Here is a 24,496-nt window from a genome sequence, read left to right on the forward strand (position 1 = left end):
ATTCTACTCAAAAGCTTATTTTTTTTACTTTGGGACAACAAAGCTAATTTATCCTTCGAAAAGTTGCACCACATTTGAAAAATCATAGTACATTTAAGCCGATAACTCCCCTTTCCAAAACAGTCAGAAAGCAATCATGTCAACTTCAAGGTGCAATATATATTTTTTCTTCATACTTGGTAATAAAAATATTAACAGTAAGCTATTGCATCATGCAGCCTGTGTAACATTCTTTAATAATGATTCTGGAATCTAAATGTCCTGCTGTGGTTTTTAACATGGTATCAGTTCTTTACTTCCAGAATCTTATCTTGCTAAGCTGATCTCTTGTTTATCTCCTGCCGGTTAAGCCTGAGTTTCTTCAATGTGGTATAGTTTGCCTCGAAAGGCTTTGTTTCATCTCATCCATAACTCTGGCACTACTGTAGCCCAGCTTGTTTTAACTCTGGATTAAAAGCAACCCTTATTGTAACTTAACATGCTTCCTGCTATTTGTTAGCTTGGTGGTTTTGCTCCATACAATATGTATGCATCAGCACTATTAATCTCTTTATTCAACGGTGACGTCTTGGAGTTAAGAAAGCCTTGTTGTTAAGTCTACCTTAACTTTGTTTCTTTTAGCATTACTGAAGATCTAACCATGTTTAAAGTCACAGGTGCATAACTGGCATCAATAGCAGTGAATTCCAGCAGCGATAAAAACCCCCACTGTAATAAAGTGAGACCCCTTCATTGTTAGGGGGTTACACTTCTCTCACTAGACACATTGAAAAAGCCTGCCATGGACTGGGATTCCAGTATCTTGATGAAGTTGTGAGTTATCCTGATCCAAGTGGATTTGGGATCATCGTACTCCGAAGCTTACGATCAGGATGCGAGGTGCAGCTTGAGAGGAGGATTGTGTGAAACGTGGCTTTTGTACGCATTGCATAAAGTACACATAAACCCCTGCAGTGTAGTAGATTAACAAACCTGTGCATGTATGATTCGTTAATGAGACAGCCAACACAGCTAATCTTTACAATATCACCACAAAATTATCTAGGATGTTTCACACAATAGGTCTTTAAGATAGATTATGAATCATGGAATACATTGATTATTTTCATTTAATACTGTAAGCATTGGGTAATGGCTTGAATATTATTATTTAACTGGCTTAGCCAATGCTCGGTATGTTAACTGTACCTATATGTTACAAAGATATATTGCTTGTACTGTACACAGATCTAGATAAAGGACAACTACTGGGTGTCAATGATTTAGTGTGTGTTTTAACCCCCCAAAACACCAATTCATCCACAATAAACAGCATCTATCTGCATCTACTGCCCCAAGTTCTGTGCAGATTACTGATCCCTTTAAACTCCAGAATCTGGTTCAGCATATTGCGGGGGTACACAAATGGATTAAATGGATTCAAAATATTAATGTTTTTGAAAGGCTGTGTGGCTGGCCGTCCAGGGAGGAGATGTATCCTAGAGACACAAGAAGCAGGGTTGACCACTTGATCCCATAGCTTCTGCCGGACATCTGTGCCAGGGAGACCCATTGCATCTGCTGGACCTGGATTGCACAGAAACACACCGAAGTGCACGCACAGACAGCTCGGGCAGAGTGTCATTGTGTGTTTCTATGCCTGTGATCCCCTCTGTCTGCAGTGCAATCACAGCCCTGACACACTCTCCTGATTGCCCAAACGCACTTGACAGCACTTGAGTCCCTTCATTCGGGGCTTCTCTCGAAGCCGGAGGCAATGACATTGCTATTCCTGACATACTCGAGCTGTGATTTCCTACGAGGGTAGCTTTTATAATGAAGTGTTGCAAATTAGAAAAACAGCCATGACAAAGATCATTTTATAGACAGACGGTCTTAAACATGCTTAGAGAAGTCTGACTGTATGCTTTTACGAAGGTATCAACAACCATAAGAAATTCCAAAAAAAATTCTAATAGTCCTTTATAGGATTGCATAGTATATTGGTGCATGAATCCCAATACATTTCTTACCCAAAATTACATAGGATTTTATTTTATATGATTCTATACCTATACTAAAGAAAATAACTAATTTTATAGTTATAATATGAGTTATACAACATAAATATATTTTTAAATCTGATTAGTGTTTATGTAAGGGAATAAAAGCTTCACCAAATTCAAGTTGGCACTGGTTTGCTGCTGGTCACCATATTCAAATGTTATTTGAGTTTGACCTCCAACCTCTTTGAAACGGTTGTCTGCCCTGCGAAGTACATTGCTCTATGTTGTGTCCACATTAATGCATTAGTTATAGTGGTTTTGAAGGGAACAGTGAGTAGTGCTGGAAAGAGACAATTCCAAATGTTGGAGGAGCCACTGGAGCTACTGGGAATGCAGGAGTGTGGTGCTAGGTTTTGTGTTCATGCAAAGAGAGGCTTGTGTCATTGTTTGTAGGGGAAGGTTGTACTGCCTTTGCCGATTCCCCAATGGTGTTTCCCTTCCCCCATCCCAGAAGGGGCTGACACACATCTGCAGCTAAAAATCAATTCTATCCGAGGACTCCAAGTCCACTGATCAAAGAGCCCTTTAATAACCATTTCAGCATTGCAGAAAGCTATGGCAGTCTAAGAAAGGTCACATAGTATTTTCTAGATTGCTGAGGTATAGCTATATTAATTACTTAATGTTAATTAGCCTTTTTGTAAAGAGGGCTCCAAATGAACTAAACACTGCAAAGCTGCTTAGTTGCTAGAATCTTTGAAAAACGCATTAACTGATGGCTTTATCATGTTATGTACTTAACTGGCTTAAAAAGGAGGAGTTTCTATTCATTAGTTCTGTCATTTGCTACCAGCTGTTTCTGAACATAACAGTGAATACCATAGTGGGGTCTATTTTAATAAACTAAAAAACAGTGGCGGATCTAAATACCCATAAGAGACAAATCAATTGACCTCCTAGTGCCACCCATCTGTGAAACTGAGAACTAGCAGGATCAAGCTGTAAAATTAGTGAGCCTCCTTTAAAACTTCAACTAAATCTGGAGTACTCTGCTTTTTTTAAAAAAAATACATAATACAACGCAAGCTGTATGGAATTAAACAAAAGCAAGCAAACCTCTGGTTTAGAAAATGAGGTATACCAGCAAAGCCAGCACATCTGTTTCCATTCATGCTCCCTCTCAGAGCCGTCTACTTTTAGAAAAATAAACAGAAAAATGAAAATGACTGCTCTTGGGTCGAAACAACCAGGTCTGCTCTGCTTATTGAAAACAGACCAGGATGGCGGTGCTTTCTAGATGAAGAAACACAGCAGAACCTCATCACCGCTTCTTCCAGCTCAGTGGAAGCAAGGCAATCGCTCTGGAGAAGGGAAATTATCACAATCTGACATTCCAATGCAGTTCATCAGACTAAAGCAACCCAGGATGCAGCTGTCCATCCAGCTGCATGGGGGGGGGGGGGTCTTATTCATTCTCAGTTCAGTCTGGTCAACTTCATAATATTAAGTGCAGACACTGTCTTCCCAAAGACACATGAGAAATCTGTTGTCACAGTTTCACATCTTTGTGTATGTTTGGTGTAAAGCCAGCCACAACTGATAGTTTCTAATGATTGGTGCTGAATGACTCTGAATGTTGGTACAAGGTCTTGATTGATTTCATACTCTATTCAATATAGTGTTACTTAAGACATTTGTTTATTGCCTTTGGATGTCCTAGCCTATGAGACCACACTATAGCTCAGAAATGCATCTCCAGAAGGTTTAATTAACACGCATAAGGAATCACACAGCAATTAAGTACAGTTACATGTTTTAAATGGTTTGTCTCTAGAGCCAGGCTGGGGGTGCGATATAGACTACAAAACAAGCATTACATCAACACCATGAATATCGGTTTCACCAACATTGACTAAATGAAAAGCAATGGAATAGGAGTCTCCCTTGTCCGAGATGACAATGGGTCTTGCTGCCTAAAACAGCAATTTGCTAAAGACTGCGGCTTAATTTGAATAAACCCATTTGCATGACTAAAGAAGGATCATTGGAATGCTGGCAAACATTTCCTAAACGGTGAGTCATTTGTGGTGAGAGTAATTTATTTTTTAAGCCTGCAGACTTCCAGTGCAAGTAGTACTGTAGCCCCTCAACCCCATAAATGAAAACAACTGCAGGCAATATACACTAAACTGGTACAAACAGCGGAGGAGAGACGTTGAATTTCAATGAAGCTGGATTATAAAACTACATTAAAGACAATACACTTTCACTGCAGTGGTTTCAATTATTTGTGGAAAAAAATCTGAATTGCTTATGAATTTGTAGTGATACTGTAAATTACAATGAATGATTCCCATCGGAATAGCAAAGGAAAAAACTGATATTAAGTGGTTGGACGCAACACTGGCTGGGTCTGAGGCTCTTACAATTAACACAACTGAGATTTCTTCATCATACAGCCTCTTAACTTCAATAGAAAGCCCCTCCGACCACCCCCCACTCAATTTCCATTGCCCTCTGTGCCCTGGCTGCCTTTTATTTCCCCTCATTCAAAATCCATCTTCCAGTCATTAAACACCTACTGGGGCTTCTCAATGCAATAGAAACCTTATGACTTTCATTGTGCATTGCTTGTCAATCGCCCCATCAGTTCCGTAACAAATGAAGCTCCCCTCGCCCCCATTCCCTCCTCCTTCTCCTTCCCTCTGGAAGAAAGGCAGGCATTGAGCCTGTGTTGGCATTCCAAACCCCCCAGCCCATGGCTCCAGCGAGTCTGGCTATCTAGCACTGCTGGGAGCGATTAGTTTAAAGTAAGACCTGAACCGCCTACTCACCCATGGAAAACCGTCAGATCTCTCGTTACACTTGAGGGAATGGATGGGGTTTATGTGCGTCTGTCTCTGTGTGTGTGTGTGTGTGTGTGTGTGTGTATATAAGAGAGAGAGAGTTTGAGTTTTTAATAGACCCAAAGAGAGTCACACACTCACTTGGCTGTTTTGCTAAATTTTTCCACTAGCGAAAGCCAAGTCCATGGCTGTGCTCCCCCTCCTCTTCAGTTTAATGGATAAAAAAAACAAATAAAGGATGCTAAATCTTTCCTTAATTTTCCAGTTAAAGAAACTGATACCAGTAAATACAGCTCCTCTTCCTAAAATAACAATCCTGCATACCAGCACAAGTTGGTCAAGTTTCTTGTAATGTGAGCAAACTCTATAAAGCACTTTTTTTTATGAAAATAACATGCAGATATACAGTCCAATCTCAGCACATCAAAGGCACCTCAAAGTTCAGCAAACAAGCTTTTTAGATATGCAGATAAATATATTTGCATTCCTGCTTTGAAAGAGCAAAAGACTTATTTTCATAGCTCTCCCATTATTTCCTTACGATTTGGTCCCTGGTATTGTGTTTACATAATGATTTTACAGGCAAACAAACAAAAAGTGTTTGGCCACTCGAGAATGCTTTTGAACTGCAAGGCTGGTGCACGGTGAAATTGTGGATAAAATTAGTCCTGAAAGTCACTGCAGCACTAGACCATTAACTAGCATGAAACTAAATCACAGCACTGTCAAGACATGGTCTTAGTGGATTCTGATTAGGAGGCTATCACCACTGGGCTACACTCAGCTTAATGGCACAACCTGCTTATAGTAACCACCAAACCTTTAGAACTTCACTGCTCAGCCCCACAGATGCAGCAGGAAGGCTGTAGCCTAAAGCTGAAGCTAACTCTAGAGAATGTAAACAACAAGGCCTACTTTCTGATAGACTGCACTCAGAATGCTAAACATTGGATGAATGTAGAAAAAAAAAGACACCAAGGAATTCTCATAGGATTTTGCTGGTAAAAATGCTTATCAAAGAAGAACTGACTGTTACTGACGTTTCTTAAAAGAAGATACCAATCTACATCTTTAATTAGAATATCATAATTATAACAAATATTCTTACCGGTTGATAATCAATTCCTGATAAATTATTAATCATAACAGTCTAATACACTGCTAGTACAAAATGTGAACTGTTTGTATGCTTTATTATTGGGACCGAACATGTTTTTAAGGCCTACAGGGTTAGTGAGATGACAAGAATATATAAATCTCAAATCAAATGGTCTGTCTATTCTGAAAAAAAAGCAGGGAAGAATGTTATTATACAGAACTGAAAGATTTTTAATATAGGTGCCTTATAGCCTTAATATAGTCTTTAAAAGGGCTGACACCTACAGAAAGACAACTTCATTTCACCACAGAAAAAAAAAAAAAAAAGATTACTTGTGTTCGTTTTTTCTGTTCCAGGTGACAACAGTAAAACCCAGATCTTTTCCCCTTTAAGCCTTCACAGCTGTGTTGTGCTGCTGGCAGTTCTGTGATGGGCCACACCTGTTTATACAGATGTCTCCTTTACAGTTTACACTGAGAACACCTGGGCAGCAAGACACAGCCTGTAGGTCTGTTCAAGGACTCAATGATAGGTTTCCAGATAAGGCTGCTCTTTCTGGCAAAGCAATTTTGTGAGTCAAGTATCTATCCCATGTTCAGCAACATTTCATCTTGTTTCATCTCTTTATTCCTGCTCAGATAATCTAATTTTATCAACAGCCAGACTGGAGTCTGAGGGGAAAAAATGGATCCTGTGCCAAACTTCTGCAAGCACTTAATAATTTTCACAACAATTGCTTCTTCAAATCAAAGGGAACTAGGAATTTTGAGCAACTTACAAAATCGAAAGAGTTTATTTTCAAACATCTCCTCTCCCTACATAATGATATTTTCTGAACATAAAACATTTTCATTTGTGAGCCACATTCTTGCTGCCATGGTGATCTTACAGCTTCTGACCTTACATTACATTTCCAGAACAGTGTTGTCATGGCAAAAAGCCACCATGAACTCAGTGATAGCATGCAGCTTGTGTATCATTGCTTCTTGCTGAGCCAGTTGTTCTGTTCCGTCAGAATAGCACTTGCCTTGGGACCAGAGGGGTCATAACCAAGAATCCCCACTTCCCCCTTTGTGCTTTAATGTGGAGAACTGTTCCTGCTGTGACTAAGCAACAACGGACACAAGCACGCTGTATAAATAGGTTAGCATATTGCCACGTGGAGGGCCAGTTACCAGTACAAACCAAGGGTTTATAAATCAGAGGGGTTTGAAATTTACACCATTGTGGTTTCAACACAGAGTCAGCATTGTGACGTGAATTACTGAGCACAGGAGCCAAACATGTGGAGTGTGTATAAGTGGTCTCATGCCCTTTCCCTGATGAATTTACTGTAGTTCCAAGAAACATTTTCAAACCCTGTAACACCTCTCCTATGCCATATTTCTTTAAATCGAGTCAAACACACACAGGTCACTTTACACACCAGGGTCATCAATCTCAAACTATTACAATGAAGAATGCAGTTATGTTAAAGTAGATTTAAAGTTGTGATGTTTTTTTAAACTCAGATCCCACAGCTGGGCCATTTTCAGTGCACTTTCCAGTCTAAACAAGGCAGTATGTATGTATATATATATATATATATATATATATATATATATATATATATATATATATATACACATATATATACACCCCACATAAAACACTGGGTGCTGACAACTGCCCTGAAGCTGCGATCCTGACTGTAGCAGTGAGGACAACCATAAGAAAGCTTTGGAAAAGGACTGTGATGCAATTCTAAACCATTGTCTTTGTTTGAAAAGAGAGGAAAAAGTACCTTTAATGAAGAGAGTGTGGGGGCTGGGTGTATTACTAAGCCCCTTTCTGTTTTCTTTTGAAGAAGTCTTCAAGCATGTCTTTTCAGGCTTGCAAAAGATTATATTTAGCTTTGGGCTGTTGACTGGTTCTTTTGTTCCCATTCCAACCTCTCACAAACAGAGTGAAATTCAACCCCAGAAATTCAATGGGCTTGCTTCTAGTTTCAAGTAAAGCTCAATCACTGCTTTGTAAAAATGCAGCTTGTGTTATATGTAAAGCACGTATACGTTTTCCCGTGGTTATACCATGCATTTACCAAATTTAACTATGGTTTACCATGTTTTTTTTTTAATATGCTTTACAATGCTTACATAGGATTCACCGTGCGTTCACTATGCATTAATTACACTTTGCTATATTTTTTATGATGGTAAAGTTTATCAGGGGAATTTCCTTTGGAGATATTTTTTCAGGTTTAATCCCAAAATAACACTTTAATATTAAATGGCATGACTCCTTTCTATGAAGTGGTAGCAAAATTGCGTCGCCGATGGGGCAAAGGGGCAAGACCATCACAGTTCCCCTAGACTGTAACTACAATAATAAATGCCTGTGAGAGAGGAAGAAGGGCACATCTGGACAAGCTCCCACCTCCCTCCACTGCTGTGCAGGCAACAACACAAACCAGCTGTGCAGGCCTGCAGTCAACTGCTTCAGGGTTTGCTTCTAATCAGCACACCAGGGACAATACATTCTCCTTCTGATTTCCTTCAACTTCTCACATAGAGAACACAGAGAATATCCATCCTGCTCCACCACTTTATAATGGGAGCTACCTCCTGCCTGTAGGTTTCCAACAGGGCCTGGTCCCAATGTTGCTTGGACAGATGAATCTTCGTAATACAGGATTGGTGGGAGGTGAAGCTGTGCCAATACTCCTGCTACACTGTGTGCTGAGGTCCCAATATAGCACGACCCTAACCATGGATTTGACCCTTGACTGGGTCAGCGAATACAAATAGCTAACGGACTGTCAAAACTGTATTAGAGTTGCAGTGTAAGCACAGAGACAGCATCCAGGGAGGGAGATAGCACCCAGGGAAGGGAGGGAGACAGCACCCAGGGAAAGTGGTCACCTGATTCAGACTTTTTGGAAGTGGTATACATTTTATAAAATGATCGCAATTTTAACGTAAGCTAGTTTGAAATGAGGGTGTATACCACAGAGTAAAAACCACACTACCATTACTTTTTTCAAATGAATTACAGCCAGCAATACAAAAATTATTATAAAATTCATTATTAAAATGTTATTGTTGTTTAAAATAGATCCTTCTTTTCAACAAATGATCCACTCATTCAGCTATCTGTGCAACCTGAATGACCCTTAATAAAGTTAAACAGGTGTTATCTCCAGCAGGAGTTTGGAATGAGCTGTATGGTTAGTCATGAAACCTTCAGCGCTTGAAGGCAACCGTTCCCAACACATGATGAAATTCTCACACGCGACAAAGGGGCTTTCTGGCAACTCTGAGAAGCCACAGTGGAGCCAAACCCAATTAGAGTGTTAATGTGATCCTGCAGGACCTTGTAATTTCCTCTTTTTCCAAAACCCAGGCTTTTGGAAGCCACCTCGTTTTCAAAAAAAAAAAACACGCCAAGAGTAGTCAAATGCCTGAACAACACTGAAAATGATTTACCGCACACGAATGTGCCAGCAAGGCAAACTGAAGGAACCCTTCTGGTTGGGTAAGTTGCTGTTTAAAATGTGGTGTAAAAACAACTGGATAAAAAAATGCACGGGGGTGTTATTAGTTTACAATTGAAACATTTAAATGCTATCCAAGTGTATAAACATTAAACCGTAAATATGCAGACCAAATTTACATGTTTGTCAAAGTGCATATTCTATATTACTTAACAGTCTTTTCCATATAAACAGTGATAGAGGATGTCTTACGATGGCTTTTCTGATTAGTTACAAACAAACCTTTAATCATGTTTAATAACAAACCTAAAACGTTTAGGAAATTAAATGAAAACTAACACCCCTAAAATGCACACTGTGTGTCCTTCTTATTTAAGGAGAAAAACTCAGCTACAGCAAACTGGATTAGACCAGGAATGTGTAAATGTATTGTATGGAACGTAATACAGTTTGGGGATTAAGAATGCTTTATGTTACAGTAAGACTGATGATTTTGAGCAAGGCAAAACATACATAAATATTAGCTAGGTATTTAAGGGGGTGTATAAGGTAGGTACTGGTCCTTTCTGCTGCTGATGACCCCTGGCCATAATTAAAATGATCACTGATACCCTGGTCATGTAAAGGATAGCATTTTCCTGGTGAACAGGCCCAGGAGATTGTAAATCCCCACTAGCCCTGCCTGTATGTGTGTTAGCCCTCCTGGGCAACTAGACAAGTTGGGGGTTCTACGGCCAGCTTTGGTTTGCCTGGTGTTATTGTGTAGAAGAGCTGTAAACGCCAGATGGTGCTACACTTTGTCTGATATTATTAATCCCTCTATTGAAAAAACAAAACAACACACACATAAACGTCTTTCCAAAAGCCTTTAGGCAACGGCTCTTTCTGATCATTTACATAACAAAGGGATCCATGGGTTACATTCAAAAAAATCCACAACCATGGACAGTCAAAAGAATCACACAGTTTCAATTCAACTCATTCAGGGGGGACTCGATTCTTTCAAGAGGAGAAAAGAACCAAAAGGTTCAGGTAGCCAGCCCTTCCTGAGTTTGGCTGGGTTCTTCCAAATATGTTTTAAACAGCAGCCCTAAAACAAGATCCCATGCATTTCAAGCTATCCATAGACTTAAATAGGTGTAGCTTATTTGAGATCCCCAAACATAAATTGTCTTGCACAAGCTGGCATTCAGGTGTTCTTAATGTGCGACATGATTATGGGCAAATTAAGCTTACTGGCTCATGTGGCACCAGAACAAGGCATGCCCCTACTTGGGGACAAACGTTAATGATTCAAGAACTGTTTGGGCATCTAGCCAACCAGAATGCTGGATACAAACAGCAGTGAAAATTAGCTTTTAAGCCAGAAAACATATGTAATGTACCAATCATAAAGAAACCCGACACATGACTGCACTTCCGACTTAATGCTTGAGCAATAAGAATGCTCTTGACCAAACCTGAATTTAACAAAGTACACAAAAGTCATCATAATACATCAGTCCCTTGTTTATACAGCGAGAGGAATGAATATTTTCTGGAGTTACAGCATGAAACAGCACATGTTACAAAGATAACAATTTAGTTACTAAACTTTAATGTTTGTTTCCAATGTTTTAGTGCTGACACATTTAAGTGGATGGATATTATATTTGCAATAATAATCCTTCCTCACTTTTAAGCGTAGTTACTTTGTTATACAACTATTGTAATTTCTTTGATACAAATATATTCAACCATTTCTACTAATTAATTGTCAACAATGAATTGCAGCGACATAATTAATACTAATAATTTATAAACAATTTAGAACCAAATATGTATTTTTTCTGATATGAACTATGATCCCTAAAAATAAATAAATAATAATAATAAGCGTATTCGTTTTCTTAGCCAGAAAAAAAAATCCTTGAGATCGACAGCAGGCGTTCTCACGGAAATTCCTATTCCCTTTCCCATTCCCAAGCTGTGCAAACATCTACTGCAAAACGAAAGTAGCAACACATAGTATACTGTGGAAGAAAAAAAAAAAACAGTCTTACATTGATAGGTGCCTGGGATGCCGACCATGTTAGTCCTATACGATTATAAATAATGAAATCGCGGTGTTGGGGGGAATCCAGCGACGGTAAACACTATTCAAAGAAAGCTGACGATCTCTCTGGCTTCGCTGTTGTTATCGAGCAATGCACTGCCTGTTTCAGCTGAAGACCTTGGATTTCAATGAAGGAAACCGACAACAGCAGTCAGCCCAGCCCCCAAGAAACTGGTTCAGCACAGCGTGCGGTGGGGGAGGGGATCTTTAACCTGACCTCGCAACAGAAGGAATGAGTGAATGCTTGTAGCAGCAGCCGCAGTCACTTGTATTCAAATACAGTATAAAACATGCAGGCGTCTAGATTAACAGCTGGCTTGTTTTATGCATCTGTGTTGATGTCCTTAAATCCATACCGAATTAATATAATAGTATTTGCATTTTCTGTATGCTCTGAGGATGACCCAATACACAAGCAACAATATTTGTTATACATTGTGCTTCACATCAGCTCGTGTGAAAGTGGCCCATTTCAAACATGAACAATGTATAAGAATTATTTATATATGCCAACAAGGCTTTTAATACATATGCAACAATAGGGTGTGTTTTTACTATTAACCTATGAACATTTTTTAAAGGTAGAAAACATCCAGTTTTATAAGTATTTTAAAAGAAAATGCTATCAGTATACAAAAAACACAAATTGTTAACAGTATTTAAAACGTTAACCCCCACAATGTAAAGTTTACATTTTTGTTTTGCTTCACTGGTCTAAAAAAAAAAAAAATCCAATTTATTCTCTTCTGTTATTATTATTTATTTCTTAGCAGACACCCTTATCCAGGGCAACTTACAATTGTTACAAGATATCACATTATTTTTTTTACATACAATTACCCATTTATACAGTTGGGTTTTTACTGGAGCAATCTAGGTAAAGTACCTTGCCCAAGGGTACAACAGCAGGGTCCCCGACCAGGGATTGTACCCATGAGCCTCTGGTCAAGAGGCCAGAGCCCCTAACCACTACTCCACACTGCTGCCCTATCTGTAGATAGCAGGGATATGGCCAGCTATCCCCAAGGCTATGTACAGTGCATAGTAAACATTCAGGGTATTGTACAATTGAACTAGCTCTAGAGGTTTTAAAAAGCTGCAGTGTACATATTGTAGACATTGATATTGTTTCATAGTTTGTATCAATGGATTATATCAGATAGAAAATGATGTCACATACTGTTTAATTATTCTTATTTATTTATATACTATAAAAATGAAGATAGCATTTTATTTTGGGGGTGGATATCAGCTTACACTTTACAGTGCTCGATATGATATTCTATTTGTAACACTGTATCAAATACTATGAAGCACATGTGACTTGATTCCATACGGAATACACCAGGACTGAGCAGCAGCTTCATTTAGTATCGCTGCACAAAGGAGCACATTTGCAATTTCTCCCTCATTTCCATAGTGAATAATGAACTGGACTGGCATATGCTGTGTTATTATAGCATGTAAAGCAAATCCTTAATCTTTCAAATATGCAAAACAGTTTTGAGGACAAGCCAGAAAGCAAAGTATTCTTTTGTTAAGGACATAATCGCTATGTGGCAATCATACAAAAACACATTATTAAATAAATGATAGTACTCCTTATGCCATAGTACACGTACCAGCGTGTCATTTAGATGATGACAAAATGATCAAAACAGTTGTATAAGAATGTGCCATGGAGCAAAATTACATTTAATACAATACAACACATCAGATGGGGTTGGTATTTACAGTGCTGTTCCGATTTAGAGTCAGTTTTAGGAAACTTTCAGTACTGAAGGTTTGCAAGCGTTTCTTTTAAATGGAATGTTAAAATAGTTTTTGTATTGCTGGATGTAATTAATTAGACTTCAAACCAACTTACGTTAAAGCTGATGCCTAATTGCGATCATTTTATAAAATGTATACCACTTCCAAAATGGCTGAATCAGGTGACCGCTTTCCCTGGATGCTGTCTCCCTCCCTGCATGCTGTCTCCCTCCCTGCATGCTGTCTCCCTCCCTGGGTGCTGTCTCCCTCCCTTCCCTGGGTGCTGTCTCCCTCCCTGGGTGCTGACTCCCTCCCTGGATGCTGTCTCCCTCCCTGGGTGCTGTCTCCCTCCCTGGATGCTGTCTCCCTCCCTGCATGCTGTCTCTCTCCCTGGGTGTTGTCTCCCTCCCTGGATGCTGTCTCCCTCCCTTCCCTGGGTGCTGTCTCCCTCCCTGCATGCTGTCTCCCTCCCTGGGTGCTGTCTCCCTCCCTGGATGCTGTCTCCCTCCCTGGATGCTCCCTCCCTGTGTGCTGTCTCCCTCCCTGCATGCTGTCTCCCTCCCTGGGTGCTGTCTCCCTCCCTGGATGCTGTCTCCCTCCCTGGATGCTCCCTCCCTGTGTGCTGTCTCCCTCCCTGCATGCTGTCTCCCTCTCTGAGTGTTGTCTCCCTCCCTGCATGCTATCTCCCTCCCTGGATGCTGTCTCCTTCCCTGGGTGCTGTTTCCCACCCTGGGTGCTGTCTCCCTCCCTGGATGATGTCACCCTTCCTGGATGCTGTCTCCCTCCCTGGGTGCTGTCTCCCTCCCTTCCCTGGGTGCTGTCTTCCTCCCTTCCCTGGGTGCTGTCTCCCTCCCTGGGTGCTGTTTCCCTCCCTGGGTGCTGTCTCCCTCCCTGATGATGTCTTCCTCCCTGGATGCTGTCTCCCTCCCTGGGTGCTGTCTCCCTCCCTGCATGCTGTCTCCCTCCCTGGGTGCTGTCTCCCTCCCTTCCCTGGGTGCTGTCTCCCTCCCTGGATGTTGTCTCCCTCCCTGCATGTTGTCTCCCTCCCTGGATGCTGTCTCCCTCCCTGGGTGCTGACTCCCTCCCTGCATGCTGTCTCCCTCCCTGGGTGCTGTCTCCCTCCCTGGTGCTGTCTCCCTCCCTGGATGCTGAAACTGTCATTTTTACACACCTTGTGGTCATTTCTAAACAACCCTCCAAGTACAATATCTTCAATAATAATAAAACCAACAGCATCAATGTTAATAATAACAATGCAGTATAATGTCAGGTATAGAGACTAATGGGGGTCTAATCGGCCTGTTTAACTGATTTTCTGGATAACTGACCCACACCCTGAAAATAACAAGGATGCCTTGCAAGACCAAATCCCACTGCAAGCACAATGCTGCCAGTTTCTTTAGACATCCTGAAATGCACACGACAAAGCTTTTGCCAAAAAAAAAACCAACCCTATAGTTCTTCCTTCCCGGTGCTAAATAATAAGTGCAATTATAATAAATAATAGATCATCTCATCTTAGTTATGATATTTGATTGAAGGGGTGTGTGCACACAGTCACTCCCCAAAAACATGCACGCTGCAGCCCACAAGACAAATATCAGACTGAAAAGCATGACCTGCATTTACTGTGCTTTATAATATTTGATATTATACTGTTTGTTCCTTAAAGGATATAATTCTATAGGATGTTTTCCTTTTTTCGTCTTCTTTAACATCCTGTTCAGTGAATACCTTGCACTACAGTGCACCTTTCAAACACACCAATTCTTTATTTTTACTGGCTTTCTTATTTTCATAACAATGGCAATGCAATATCACAAGGTCTCAAGGCCTCACCAAGTGAGTTTTGAATTAGTTGCAGTAGTTTTAAATAGACCACTGTCAAGTATTTTTAGCTACGGGGTTGGGGGCTTAGGGGGGGGGCTGGGCATGCATGATGGTTCCCTCAAATAGATAGCAGACATGCGGTAATGAGACTGATTGTTCCCTGTGTCACACAAAAAAGATACAAAAAGACACTGGAACAAGTGAACCCTATCGTCTTTCAATGGAAACTACCCCCCTAGGCACAGAATAATGATCAGACAATGCTTACCTATGACAAGCCCTTCAAATTCATACAGATGACTGCCTTCAATTGATTTGTGTTATTGAAACAACATTGTGCCGATGACTGGGGGGGTGGGGTGGGGTGGGGGGGTAAGGGGTTAACTCTGAACAATGCAGGTTAATGATGTGTCAAGCACACACTTTAGAGATGTGGTTTCTTATCTAATTGGACAGCAGGATGAAATGCAGTAATGAAATACATGTTTGCTGATTATAACCAGCCTCCCATGTGTTCCAAACAGCAGACCTATCACCTGCACTTGTACAGACAAATTAACGAGACGTGCAAACAGTCTGCTTGGCAGGTGCTGTGTGATGCAGACATCATTTAGACCAAACTAACATCTGACAGACGGCCGGCCTGCTCCAGGGCACTCACTTTATAATTCAATGGCCAGGGACTGAGCACGCCATATACCACCTCTGTTGTTTGTTTGGTTTTGATAGAGAAGGGATATCATAAATGTATAATACAAGGTATTGATGTTTAACAAACAAAGCTAGTCATTCATTTTAATTTATATTTAATTAATTTCCAGCTATGGCCAAACGTTTTGCATCACCTTATAAAATGAACACATTTTGTTTCAGGCGAATGAAACCCGCGGAATAATGTTACGTTAACATATTGAATTACATACCGCTTTGTAGTTCTCCACATACATAACGAAAAACTGACAAAAATTGAAAAATGTGACATTTTGAAACACGAAATGCTGTACTACTATTATGGCTTCCGGTAGACTTTTGAGATATAATTTTGTAGTTACTTTGATTACATGATGTTAAATAAAAGATATAAATTATGTTCATATCGTTTTTTTTTTTTTATTACGTCTCAATCATAAAATTCTAGGTGATGCAAAACATTTGGCCTTAGCTGTATGCATTACTATTTGTTTATTTATTTGATTTAAAAGTATGTTTTCAGGTTAGACCTCTTGAGATAAAAGTGCCAAAAGGCACAGGCACATGGAGAGACGTATGTCTTCACAGTAATCTGCATGTAAGTAAGCCATGTTTATAAAGCTTGAGCACCCATATGGAACATGACATATGGGCCTGAAATACAAGATAGTATGGCACTTATACATTGCATATATCACAACCTTTAATGCCAGACTGACACACATTTCATACAATATAAAAACACATGTGACAGCATTGAATACTGGAGATAGTTAATTCTGGCCATCATTATGGACAATGGCCAGAACTGGCCAGAAGAAGCCAGTTCATCTGCATTCAATATCATATTACAACATATTACAACGGATATGTAACATGGAAATAAAAAAAATCTGAAACAGGTGAAATTAAGTTAAATGATTGAAGTTTGTGCCTTCCAAGGGGAATCTTTTATAAGGGTTATCATTACAGCACCATGGAATTAAGCCCCAATATCTCACTTTGCCTTTTTCTATATGATTTATAATCATAACTCTCCAATTAATATTACTCCTAATTTATCATCTGTAAAATGTGTCTGGATTATCTGATGCTGGAGGTTTGTGATACGCATATCTTGTAGTATATGTCTCATAAAGTAAAATCACCCTTTCATATGTCATCTGAGTCTTATTTCAGGCAAAATATGTGCCATACATTTTATATAATATATGTCAGCAACCTACATTCGCTTTCCATGTGAGCTTTTTTTGTACAAGCAACTGCTTTAAAAGTTCAGACAGGAATGCTTTTCTGTTACCTCTGATTCCCACCAGTGACTGCATTCCTAAATACAATGATCCATTGAATAAGAATGACGATGTTGGATTGGGTCCAGCCCCTCACATGTTGTCCTTTGTGAACCGGATATGTGGATCCTCTGAGTAACCCTCATCACCCCCCGCGCGCACACACACACACACACACACACACACACACACACACACACACACACACACACACACACACACACACCCTTCCTATCTCCCCTGCCAGGCTGCCACCTGCTCTCCCAAGCTCAATGCACAGCTGTTGAGTTACAATAACAAATTAACACCCACTAACAGGGCCTATTACCTACCGGGCATGACGGAGTAAACCTATCACTGACTAATCAACACAGCCCTGCATGGCAGGCTCTGTGGCCTGAGCTCTGATCATCACTCATTCTGAGCCTCAGAAGCTGTCATTAACCCAGCTCTGCATCCCTGTTCATTACAAGAGGTGGAACGGGTGCAAAATGGATTTCCTTTTTTTCCCCACTGCGGTCCAACAGTCACCCAGGGCAAAAGTGTGTATGTGTCTTTGTCAGTGGTCAGTGAATATGCATTTATAAACAGTTATATAGGTGTGCAGTAAAAAGAGAATTTAGTTAGTTAAAAAAAAGGACTACACTCAATGCACTTTTAAAAAGTTATTATTAATAATATATATATGATAGACACAAAAGTGGCATTTAAAGACATTTAGAACTTTATTCTCAAAGCGTTTAAAACCAATAAAGTTACCAAACCACAAAAAAAAAACAACAACGTTGGTCTCATATATAGTGATACCTGAATAAACTGCTTACGAAAGAGAATTTGGAGCTGCTTAAGACTTTGTATTCAATTCTACTGAAAATATACATATGGTACTGGTTTAAACTGGTCTTAGCTGGTTATGCAGGGTTTTCACTTGATCACATCAAGAGGTTGCTACTGTACTAATCAAGGAAAGTAAATAATTCCTTGAACTGTTTTACAGTTACACTTAAAATATGTGTTAATGAAGTGGTTGTGTCCTGAGCTGTGTTTTCAGTAAACCTCTCTGGAATGCCCATCATGATGAGCTAAAGACAACATCATGCTGACTGTGGAATTTACTGTCACCGCAATTTGTCCTGAACACAAAAATGTCACAGTTCAATGATTTCCTCTATAACAATACCCTGACATGCACACATTATAATAGCACTTTTTTTTTTTGACAAACTAGCCAGTCATCACTGACATGTTGTTAAAGCTTTAAGTGAAAAAGGTAAAGGACTCCAGGTGTTTTTAACAAGCAATTCAATCAGGCTTTTATAATTGGATTTTTTAAATTTTTTTATGTGAATAGGAAAGTATCAAAATCCATGGCAATGCAAAGAACAGAGTACTGAAACTAAAGAAACTCCTGGTAGACAAGCAATTTGTCTTTTTCTGTAAAGTAGACTGTCGTCAAACCAAACCATTTGGGACTGGACCCTGTTAAGATCACTGATTCTCTCTGAGTACTGATCGCAATGTGTACTACTAAAAATGTCTTGTCTAGTCTTTGCTTTACGATTTTGATACCTATATTTCAGGGAAGACACAGAGACAGCTGTAAATGCTGTACATACTTTTCATAGATTTATGAGATAAAAGTTTGGTTTCTACAGCTTCTATCAGCATGCATTTGAGTGGTTCAGATTATAGGTCAATTCAGATGAACAGGGTTCAGATCTGCGATTCGTCTGCCACACCTGAAACAGAGACACACTAAAACATTTGTCTCCAGACTAAACACAAACATCCTGTAGTTTATTCAGGGTAATACATTGGTTCTGGTATCCCCACGGTCCTGTAAGTAAGCAAATTCCATTTTAACATAAACCAGCTGAAGTGGAACGGCTGTAGCCTCTGTCTTCAATAATTGTAGGCTTCCCTGTCCATTGGAATTAGATCAGTTGTAACTGGAAGCCCATAATTACTGCAGGGAGATGGAACCACTTTTTCAGGCATTTAGTTTAATCTCCAAGACCTATAAATCCAGAAACTTTATTAAACTAATAGGGTCTTTTACATGGTACTTTGCTGCTGAGTCATGGAATTGCAGATTATTTGTAAGACTAAACTATCAAGATCATGTTTCGTTTTCCACAAAGGAAGATATACATTTTGAAAAAATGCACGTAAATATGCTGAACAAACGATAAAAAGGTAAGCTCTTTTAAAACTACAAAATAATACACCATCTGGACCACCTAATTGAAGTGTGCTGAACACAATGCAACAAAGGGCAACCCTTAAAATGAAAACAATATTCTTTCAAAAACTATTTTGCAACAGAGGGGGTTCCAACGCGACAGACGTCTTGTTAAGTCTCGGGAGCCCCTGATGACAGCTGAGGAGCTCTCTCCAAAGGTTAATGTCATTACTACACCGGGGCAAGGGGAGACCCAGACAGACAGGGGAATAATAATTGACCAGATGGGTTGACTGGCCTGTTTGATCATGCAACCTCCCCCTCCATTCATCCCAACAAGCAAAGGTGCCGTAGGAGCAGCTGGCTAGGAGGTGGGGGGTTATTGGACGCATGGCAGGGTCATAGCTGGGAGCAGCCCTGGCTCGAGTCTCCCCCTGGCCCTGGAGAGCGAGGTGCAGAGGGGGGGACCACTTTCCATCTGACCGGGAAACAGGTGGGGATGGCTAACAGTCACAACGCTGCCACATGTTGCCTGGTCTAAGCCAGGCTGAGCCCAAGCAGGAAGCTGCAGTGAAGGGGGACTCTCAGACACACAGCCCATATGGCTTAGAGGAGAGCTCTGAGGGAGTTTGAAATTAATCACCAGACCTTCCCAACTGTCCCCTGTCTTGGGGGAATGGCCCCGATCTGGATGCATCTTGTAAGGGAAGCAATCAAAATCCCTTTTTTTTTATTAATTCGTACAGCCTCTTTAATTATTATGTTAGGACCAGATGGAATACATTTGTAGTTCTTTAGGTGCAGCTGTTATGAATTGGACAAGGATGGGGCTCTAAGTGCTACATTTACTAAGCATTTTGCCTTTTTTCCCCATTTTTTTTTTTTTATAACAAACTGCTTCAGAATAGATCATTGTTAAATACTGGAAACAAGGTTTAGGGATGCCCTGTCACTGGTTAGGAGTATTGTGCCCCACTTTTGTACATTCAGTTATTTTAATTTTTTTGTGTAATATTTTGGTGGAGCAAAAGCTCAGTAGACCTGCGCCCAATGTTTTTAATTGAATAGTGTGTGTGTGTACAATTACTTGCAGATATATATATGGAGTAGTGGTTAGGGCTCTGGACTCTTGACCGGAGGGTTGTGGGTTCAATCCCCAGTGGGGGACGCTGCTGTTGTACTCTTGAGTAAGGTATTTTACCTAGATTGCGCCAGTAAAAACCCAACTGTATAAATGGATAATTGTATGTAAAAATAATGTGATATCTTGTAACAATTGTAAGTCGCCCTGGATAAGGGTGTCTGCTAAGAAATAAATTATATATATATATATACTGTAATCTTCTTCTTGGCATCGTCATTAAAGTAGGCAGACCATTTTGATTTGAAACATTGCATTTCTCTTGTAATGCATAGTGATGGAAAGTATGGAACTACTTTTTCAGATAATGCTTTTTCTGTTGTGGCGTTTCCGTTCTCCAGTTGACTGAACTCCTTCATCCTATTGCTTTTAATTCCAGTTTGCTACATGCATCTTGTTTCCTGCTCACGCTATATTCTCTTCTGTATTTGGTTACATTTTAGTTTTGCTTTCCTGATCTGCAGAGATGTTTACAGCTGACATTGAGCAGGACCAGTCCTGTTTATTTCACAGAGGTCTAGTGGCTAGAGGACCTAAAGAGGGTGGCAGCTTGCATGCCTGCTGCTGAAACAACACAGCGCACAGGAGGCCAAATATGAGTTGTGCACCACAGTAACCCAGGACTTGCTTTTTAGGGAAAACATAATGTTTGCAATTTTAAATATTGATTACAAAAATGTACTAATTAGCCCGGGATAAGATTAAGTCAACATTAACTTTGTTTGCTATGCTTTCTAATGCTTGCAGTTTGCATTCATTGTACTGTCATCAGCAACCATGCTTTTTTTTTTTTACCATGCTTTACTATACTTACCTACGATTTATCTTGCTTGTATGTTTTACTGTGCAATTTGTATTTATTTATTTTTTTACTACACTACACTTATAAAGGACCTGGCAAGGATGGTGCAATCAAATGCTTTGAGCAGAAGATACCATCCTTTCAATACTAACCTGAGAGCCACCTGTCTGATTACAGCTATAACGCAGTCACTTTCCAGATTGAAAGGCCTGCTTTTTATACTCAGTCTGAGGAATGCATTGAAAAGAAAATAATGAAAGATGTTCATATTGATTCCTACAGCAGGGTGCAGTCTAATTTGGCATGATTTGTTTGCTGGTTTCTTTTCATGATTACCTAGATGGTGGTTTAGTACGCGCCCCGCTTTTCTTTTGAGTGGTAAACGGGACAATAGAAAACAGGATGATACATTGATGATTCCTTTGTGGTAATATATTGCACATTTTGCTTATGTCAATAAACAGGGGGAAAAGCCTTAACATGTGCAGTAAAGAAAGGGTTAATATTAAACTAATTTGATGATCTCAAGGGCAGGGCGGCAGAGCTGTGAGGCAAATCTCAGTACTAATATTGTAAAATGATAATTGGCACACTGTGCATTTACATATTAATCAAAAACGGTGATTAGCATTTTAGGAAAATGAGTTACCTGACACCTGTCAACCTGAAGGTCAATCACAGCAATACATGTTGTGCATATGCTGCCATCTAGTGGATATACTTAAAACCCCAAATCTGTGCAGACATTTTAATGGGTACAGCTTGGATACATCATTTGTTCAGTTCTAATTTAGAAACACGAAAATGATGCAAATCTAATAAAGGTATCCCACTGAAGAGATATTCAGAAAGTAGAGCTCTCTTTTTGTGTTAGTGTGAGTCGTGACATAATTCAAATAAAATATACCAACATATACATGCAGTGCAATCTGCTTTCTTCACCACAAACATACAAAAAAAAAATGAACCCACAACCGCAAAAACACATATTGGTTTTCTGTATGTTGACACTCTAGTGATTTAATAATACATAGAAACCCTAAAAATAAAGACCTTTTGCTGTAATATATCCGTGCGTATGGCTATTTCTTAATGTCTACAAAATTCTTAAAAAGCAGAGCAACAGCGCCCCCTTCTGATTTAAAAATAAGTAGCAACACGTCAAAGACCAAAGGCTCTGTAGAAATGATATTACACTGATCACAACGGCAACCTGCTGTGTTTATTTATTTAAAACCTGCCACTTAACCAGGCCTGTTAGTGGTCCGATTGTTAAACTGTACAAAAAAACAGTAAGGGTTTCCATTAAGGGCTAAATTGTATTTGGTATTAAAAAATGATTGCTGGTAAATCTGTAATCCTGTCCACATTTTAAACAATACTTGACAGCAGGTCTTAAGAATGCCATCCATTAGACAATACTGTTGCTAGATTCGTTCACAGGTGTTGTACAAGGACACACCACTGTCAAAAACACTAGCAAAAAGTAAAGGCACAAAAAATGTACTTCCCTCCTATTAGGTTTTATACGATTTTCACTGCCCTGTTTATCATTGAGCTAAGCACATAGTTCATTGCGGGGACTATAATGCCTGTGGGGAAACGTGCAAGACAATGTCAGTGGTGTAGCTTCATAGATGTTTCAAAGTTAATTAGAAATAAAAGCTGAACAAAACAGCAAGGGCTGGGTAAGGCATAATGAGGCTAATTAGACGCAGAAAATGTATTTTAAGGTTTAGTTCACATATTATAAAAATACTATCGTGCCATCCAAAAACGCTGGTTTCCTATAATATACTATGTGCTGCAATATACTATTGGAAATTATAGTGTTATATTATATATACACTACACCTGTATCAATACGATAGGTCGACTTCCCATTACCTGTTAAGTATTATCCATTTGGCTGAGTATAAAGGTGATGTAATAAACTGGCCAGCAGATGGTGGTAGAGATTTGAAATGCTATTAGTATTAGTCGGCTGCCAAATCCCACAACTAGAAAAGGTTTTCTAACATACAGATTTTAAATGTATTAATAGATATTGTTTGTATACCTATAACTAATAGTTTATATAACAACTAATAGTTTGAAGGCACCAGCCTTATACAAGTTTAATCATGATGATAAATTTGCACAGTCATTTTGTAGTTTAGCATGCTTTTCCATGGTAACCATAGTTTTTACCGTGAGTTATCACCATACTTCTCTATTATGCATTATTACATGTTTGCAGTGCTTTTACAATATCAGGTCAAGGCTTTGTTATACTGGTGTGTCCTTTTACAAAGAAACACTTCCCCTTTTCCACTTGCTGTAAGGCAGGTCCTATAGAGAGACAGGAGAAAGGGATACTCAGGGGTCCTGGGATTCTAAATATGGTCCAGCCACAGCCTACTATTTCACCTGCTGCACCACAGAATCTTTCCTAGGAGGGAAGTCTTCCTTTACTTCTCAGGAATCTGCTGTTCCTTACACAGCCTTCCTGTCTAAATCCATGCACTCAGACACACTACACCCAGGTTACAGTGCTCTGTAGCAGCCCATGCGATGCTTAAAAATCAAGGGGTCTGGAGGTCAAACTCCTTAACAGGGTTGGCCCCAATCAGCCTGTACTCAGTTCATTAAAGCTAACTCCTGTCATCTAATTGCCCCTTTTAAATTATGACTTAACGAGAATGATTATGTTACACACCCGCTCTCCCCTTCACTACAAAGTTTGTCCAACTGAAGCTAGACCTTTTTTTGGTTTGTCTGTTGTAACATTGTACCGTGTATTCGTTTATTGTGTTCTAAGTACTGTACTGGGGAATTATTGCAAATTCAAGCAAAAGGACAAACAATATTCCCTTTTAAAAATAATCGCACAATTCCATTATTTGGTCACTGAAACCTTGAGGCACCAGGATGGAGATCCATAGGCTACATACAACACACATTACCCACACACTACATAAACTTACCCACTTGTGTTCAAAACTGTGAACGCCCAATATTCTCAGTTCCCAACGATACTGCGTAACAATTATAAAGTTTTTAAAATAAATGTCACCTCTCAAGTTAGCCTTATGGTGGTTTCTAATTAAGGTCAAAGAAAGGAGTTAACAACAGCTTTATTAAAACTCATTTCTCAGGAAGGATGATCACCAGCCCCCCCCCCCCCCCCCCCCCCCCCCACAGCCAGAGAGAGAGAGAGAGAGAGAGAGAGAGAGAGAGAGAGAGAGAGAGAGAGAGAGAGAGAGAGAGAGAGAGAGAGAGGAGGGTCCGTGTCTCACTCTGGGCATGTCAGCCCCCCACCCCCATCTCCGTA

At 39.8% G+C, this 24,496-nt stretch overlaps 1 protein-coding gene across 2 annotated transcripts in view; it reads right to left on the reverse strand.

The window, feature by feature from the left end:
- The window catches only part of LOC117428131 (protein CBFA2T2-like), a 28,356-nt gene extending 16,645 nt beyond the window's left edge, over positions 1-11,711 (reverse strand). Inside the window, exon 1 of one of the 2 annotated variants that reach the window (XM_034907769.2) lies at positions 11,445-11,711. In XM_034907769.2, the coding sequence (XP_034763660.2) occupies positions 11,445-11,472 (28 nt within the window). In that variant the 5' untranslated portion in view covers positions 11,473-11,711. The remainder of the gene's footprint in view (positions 1-11,444) is intronic. The other variant, XM_034907770.2, reaches the window with a different exon arrangement.
- Between the last annotated feature and the right edge of the window lie 12,785 nt (positions 11,712-24,496).

The sequence above is a fragment of the Acipenser ruthenus genome, chromosome 29, assembly GCF_902713425.1.
Source record: "Acipenser ruthenus chromosome 29, fAciRut3.2 maternal haplotype, whole genome shotgun sequence".
NCBI classification, from domain to species: domain Eukaryota; kingdom Metazoa; phylum Chordata; class Actinopteri; order Acipenseriformes; family Acipenseridae; genus Acipenser; species Acipenser ruthenus.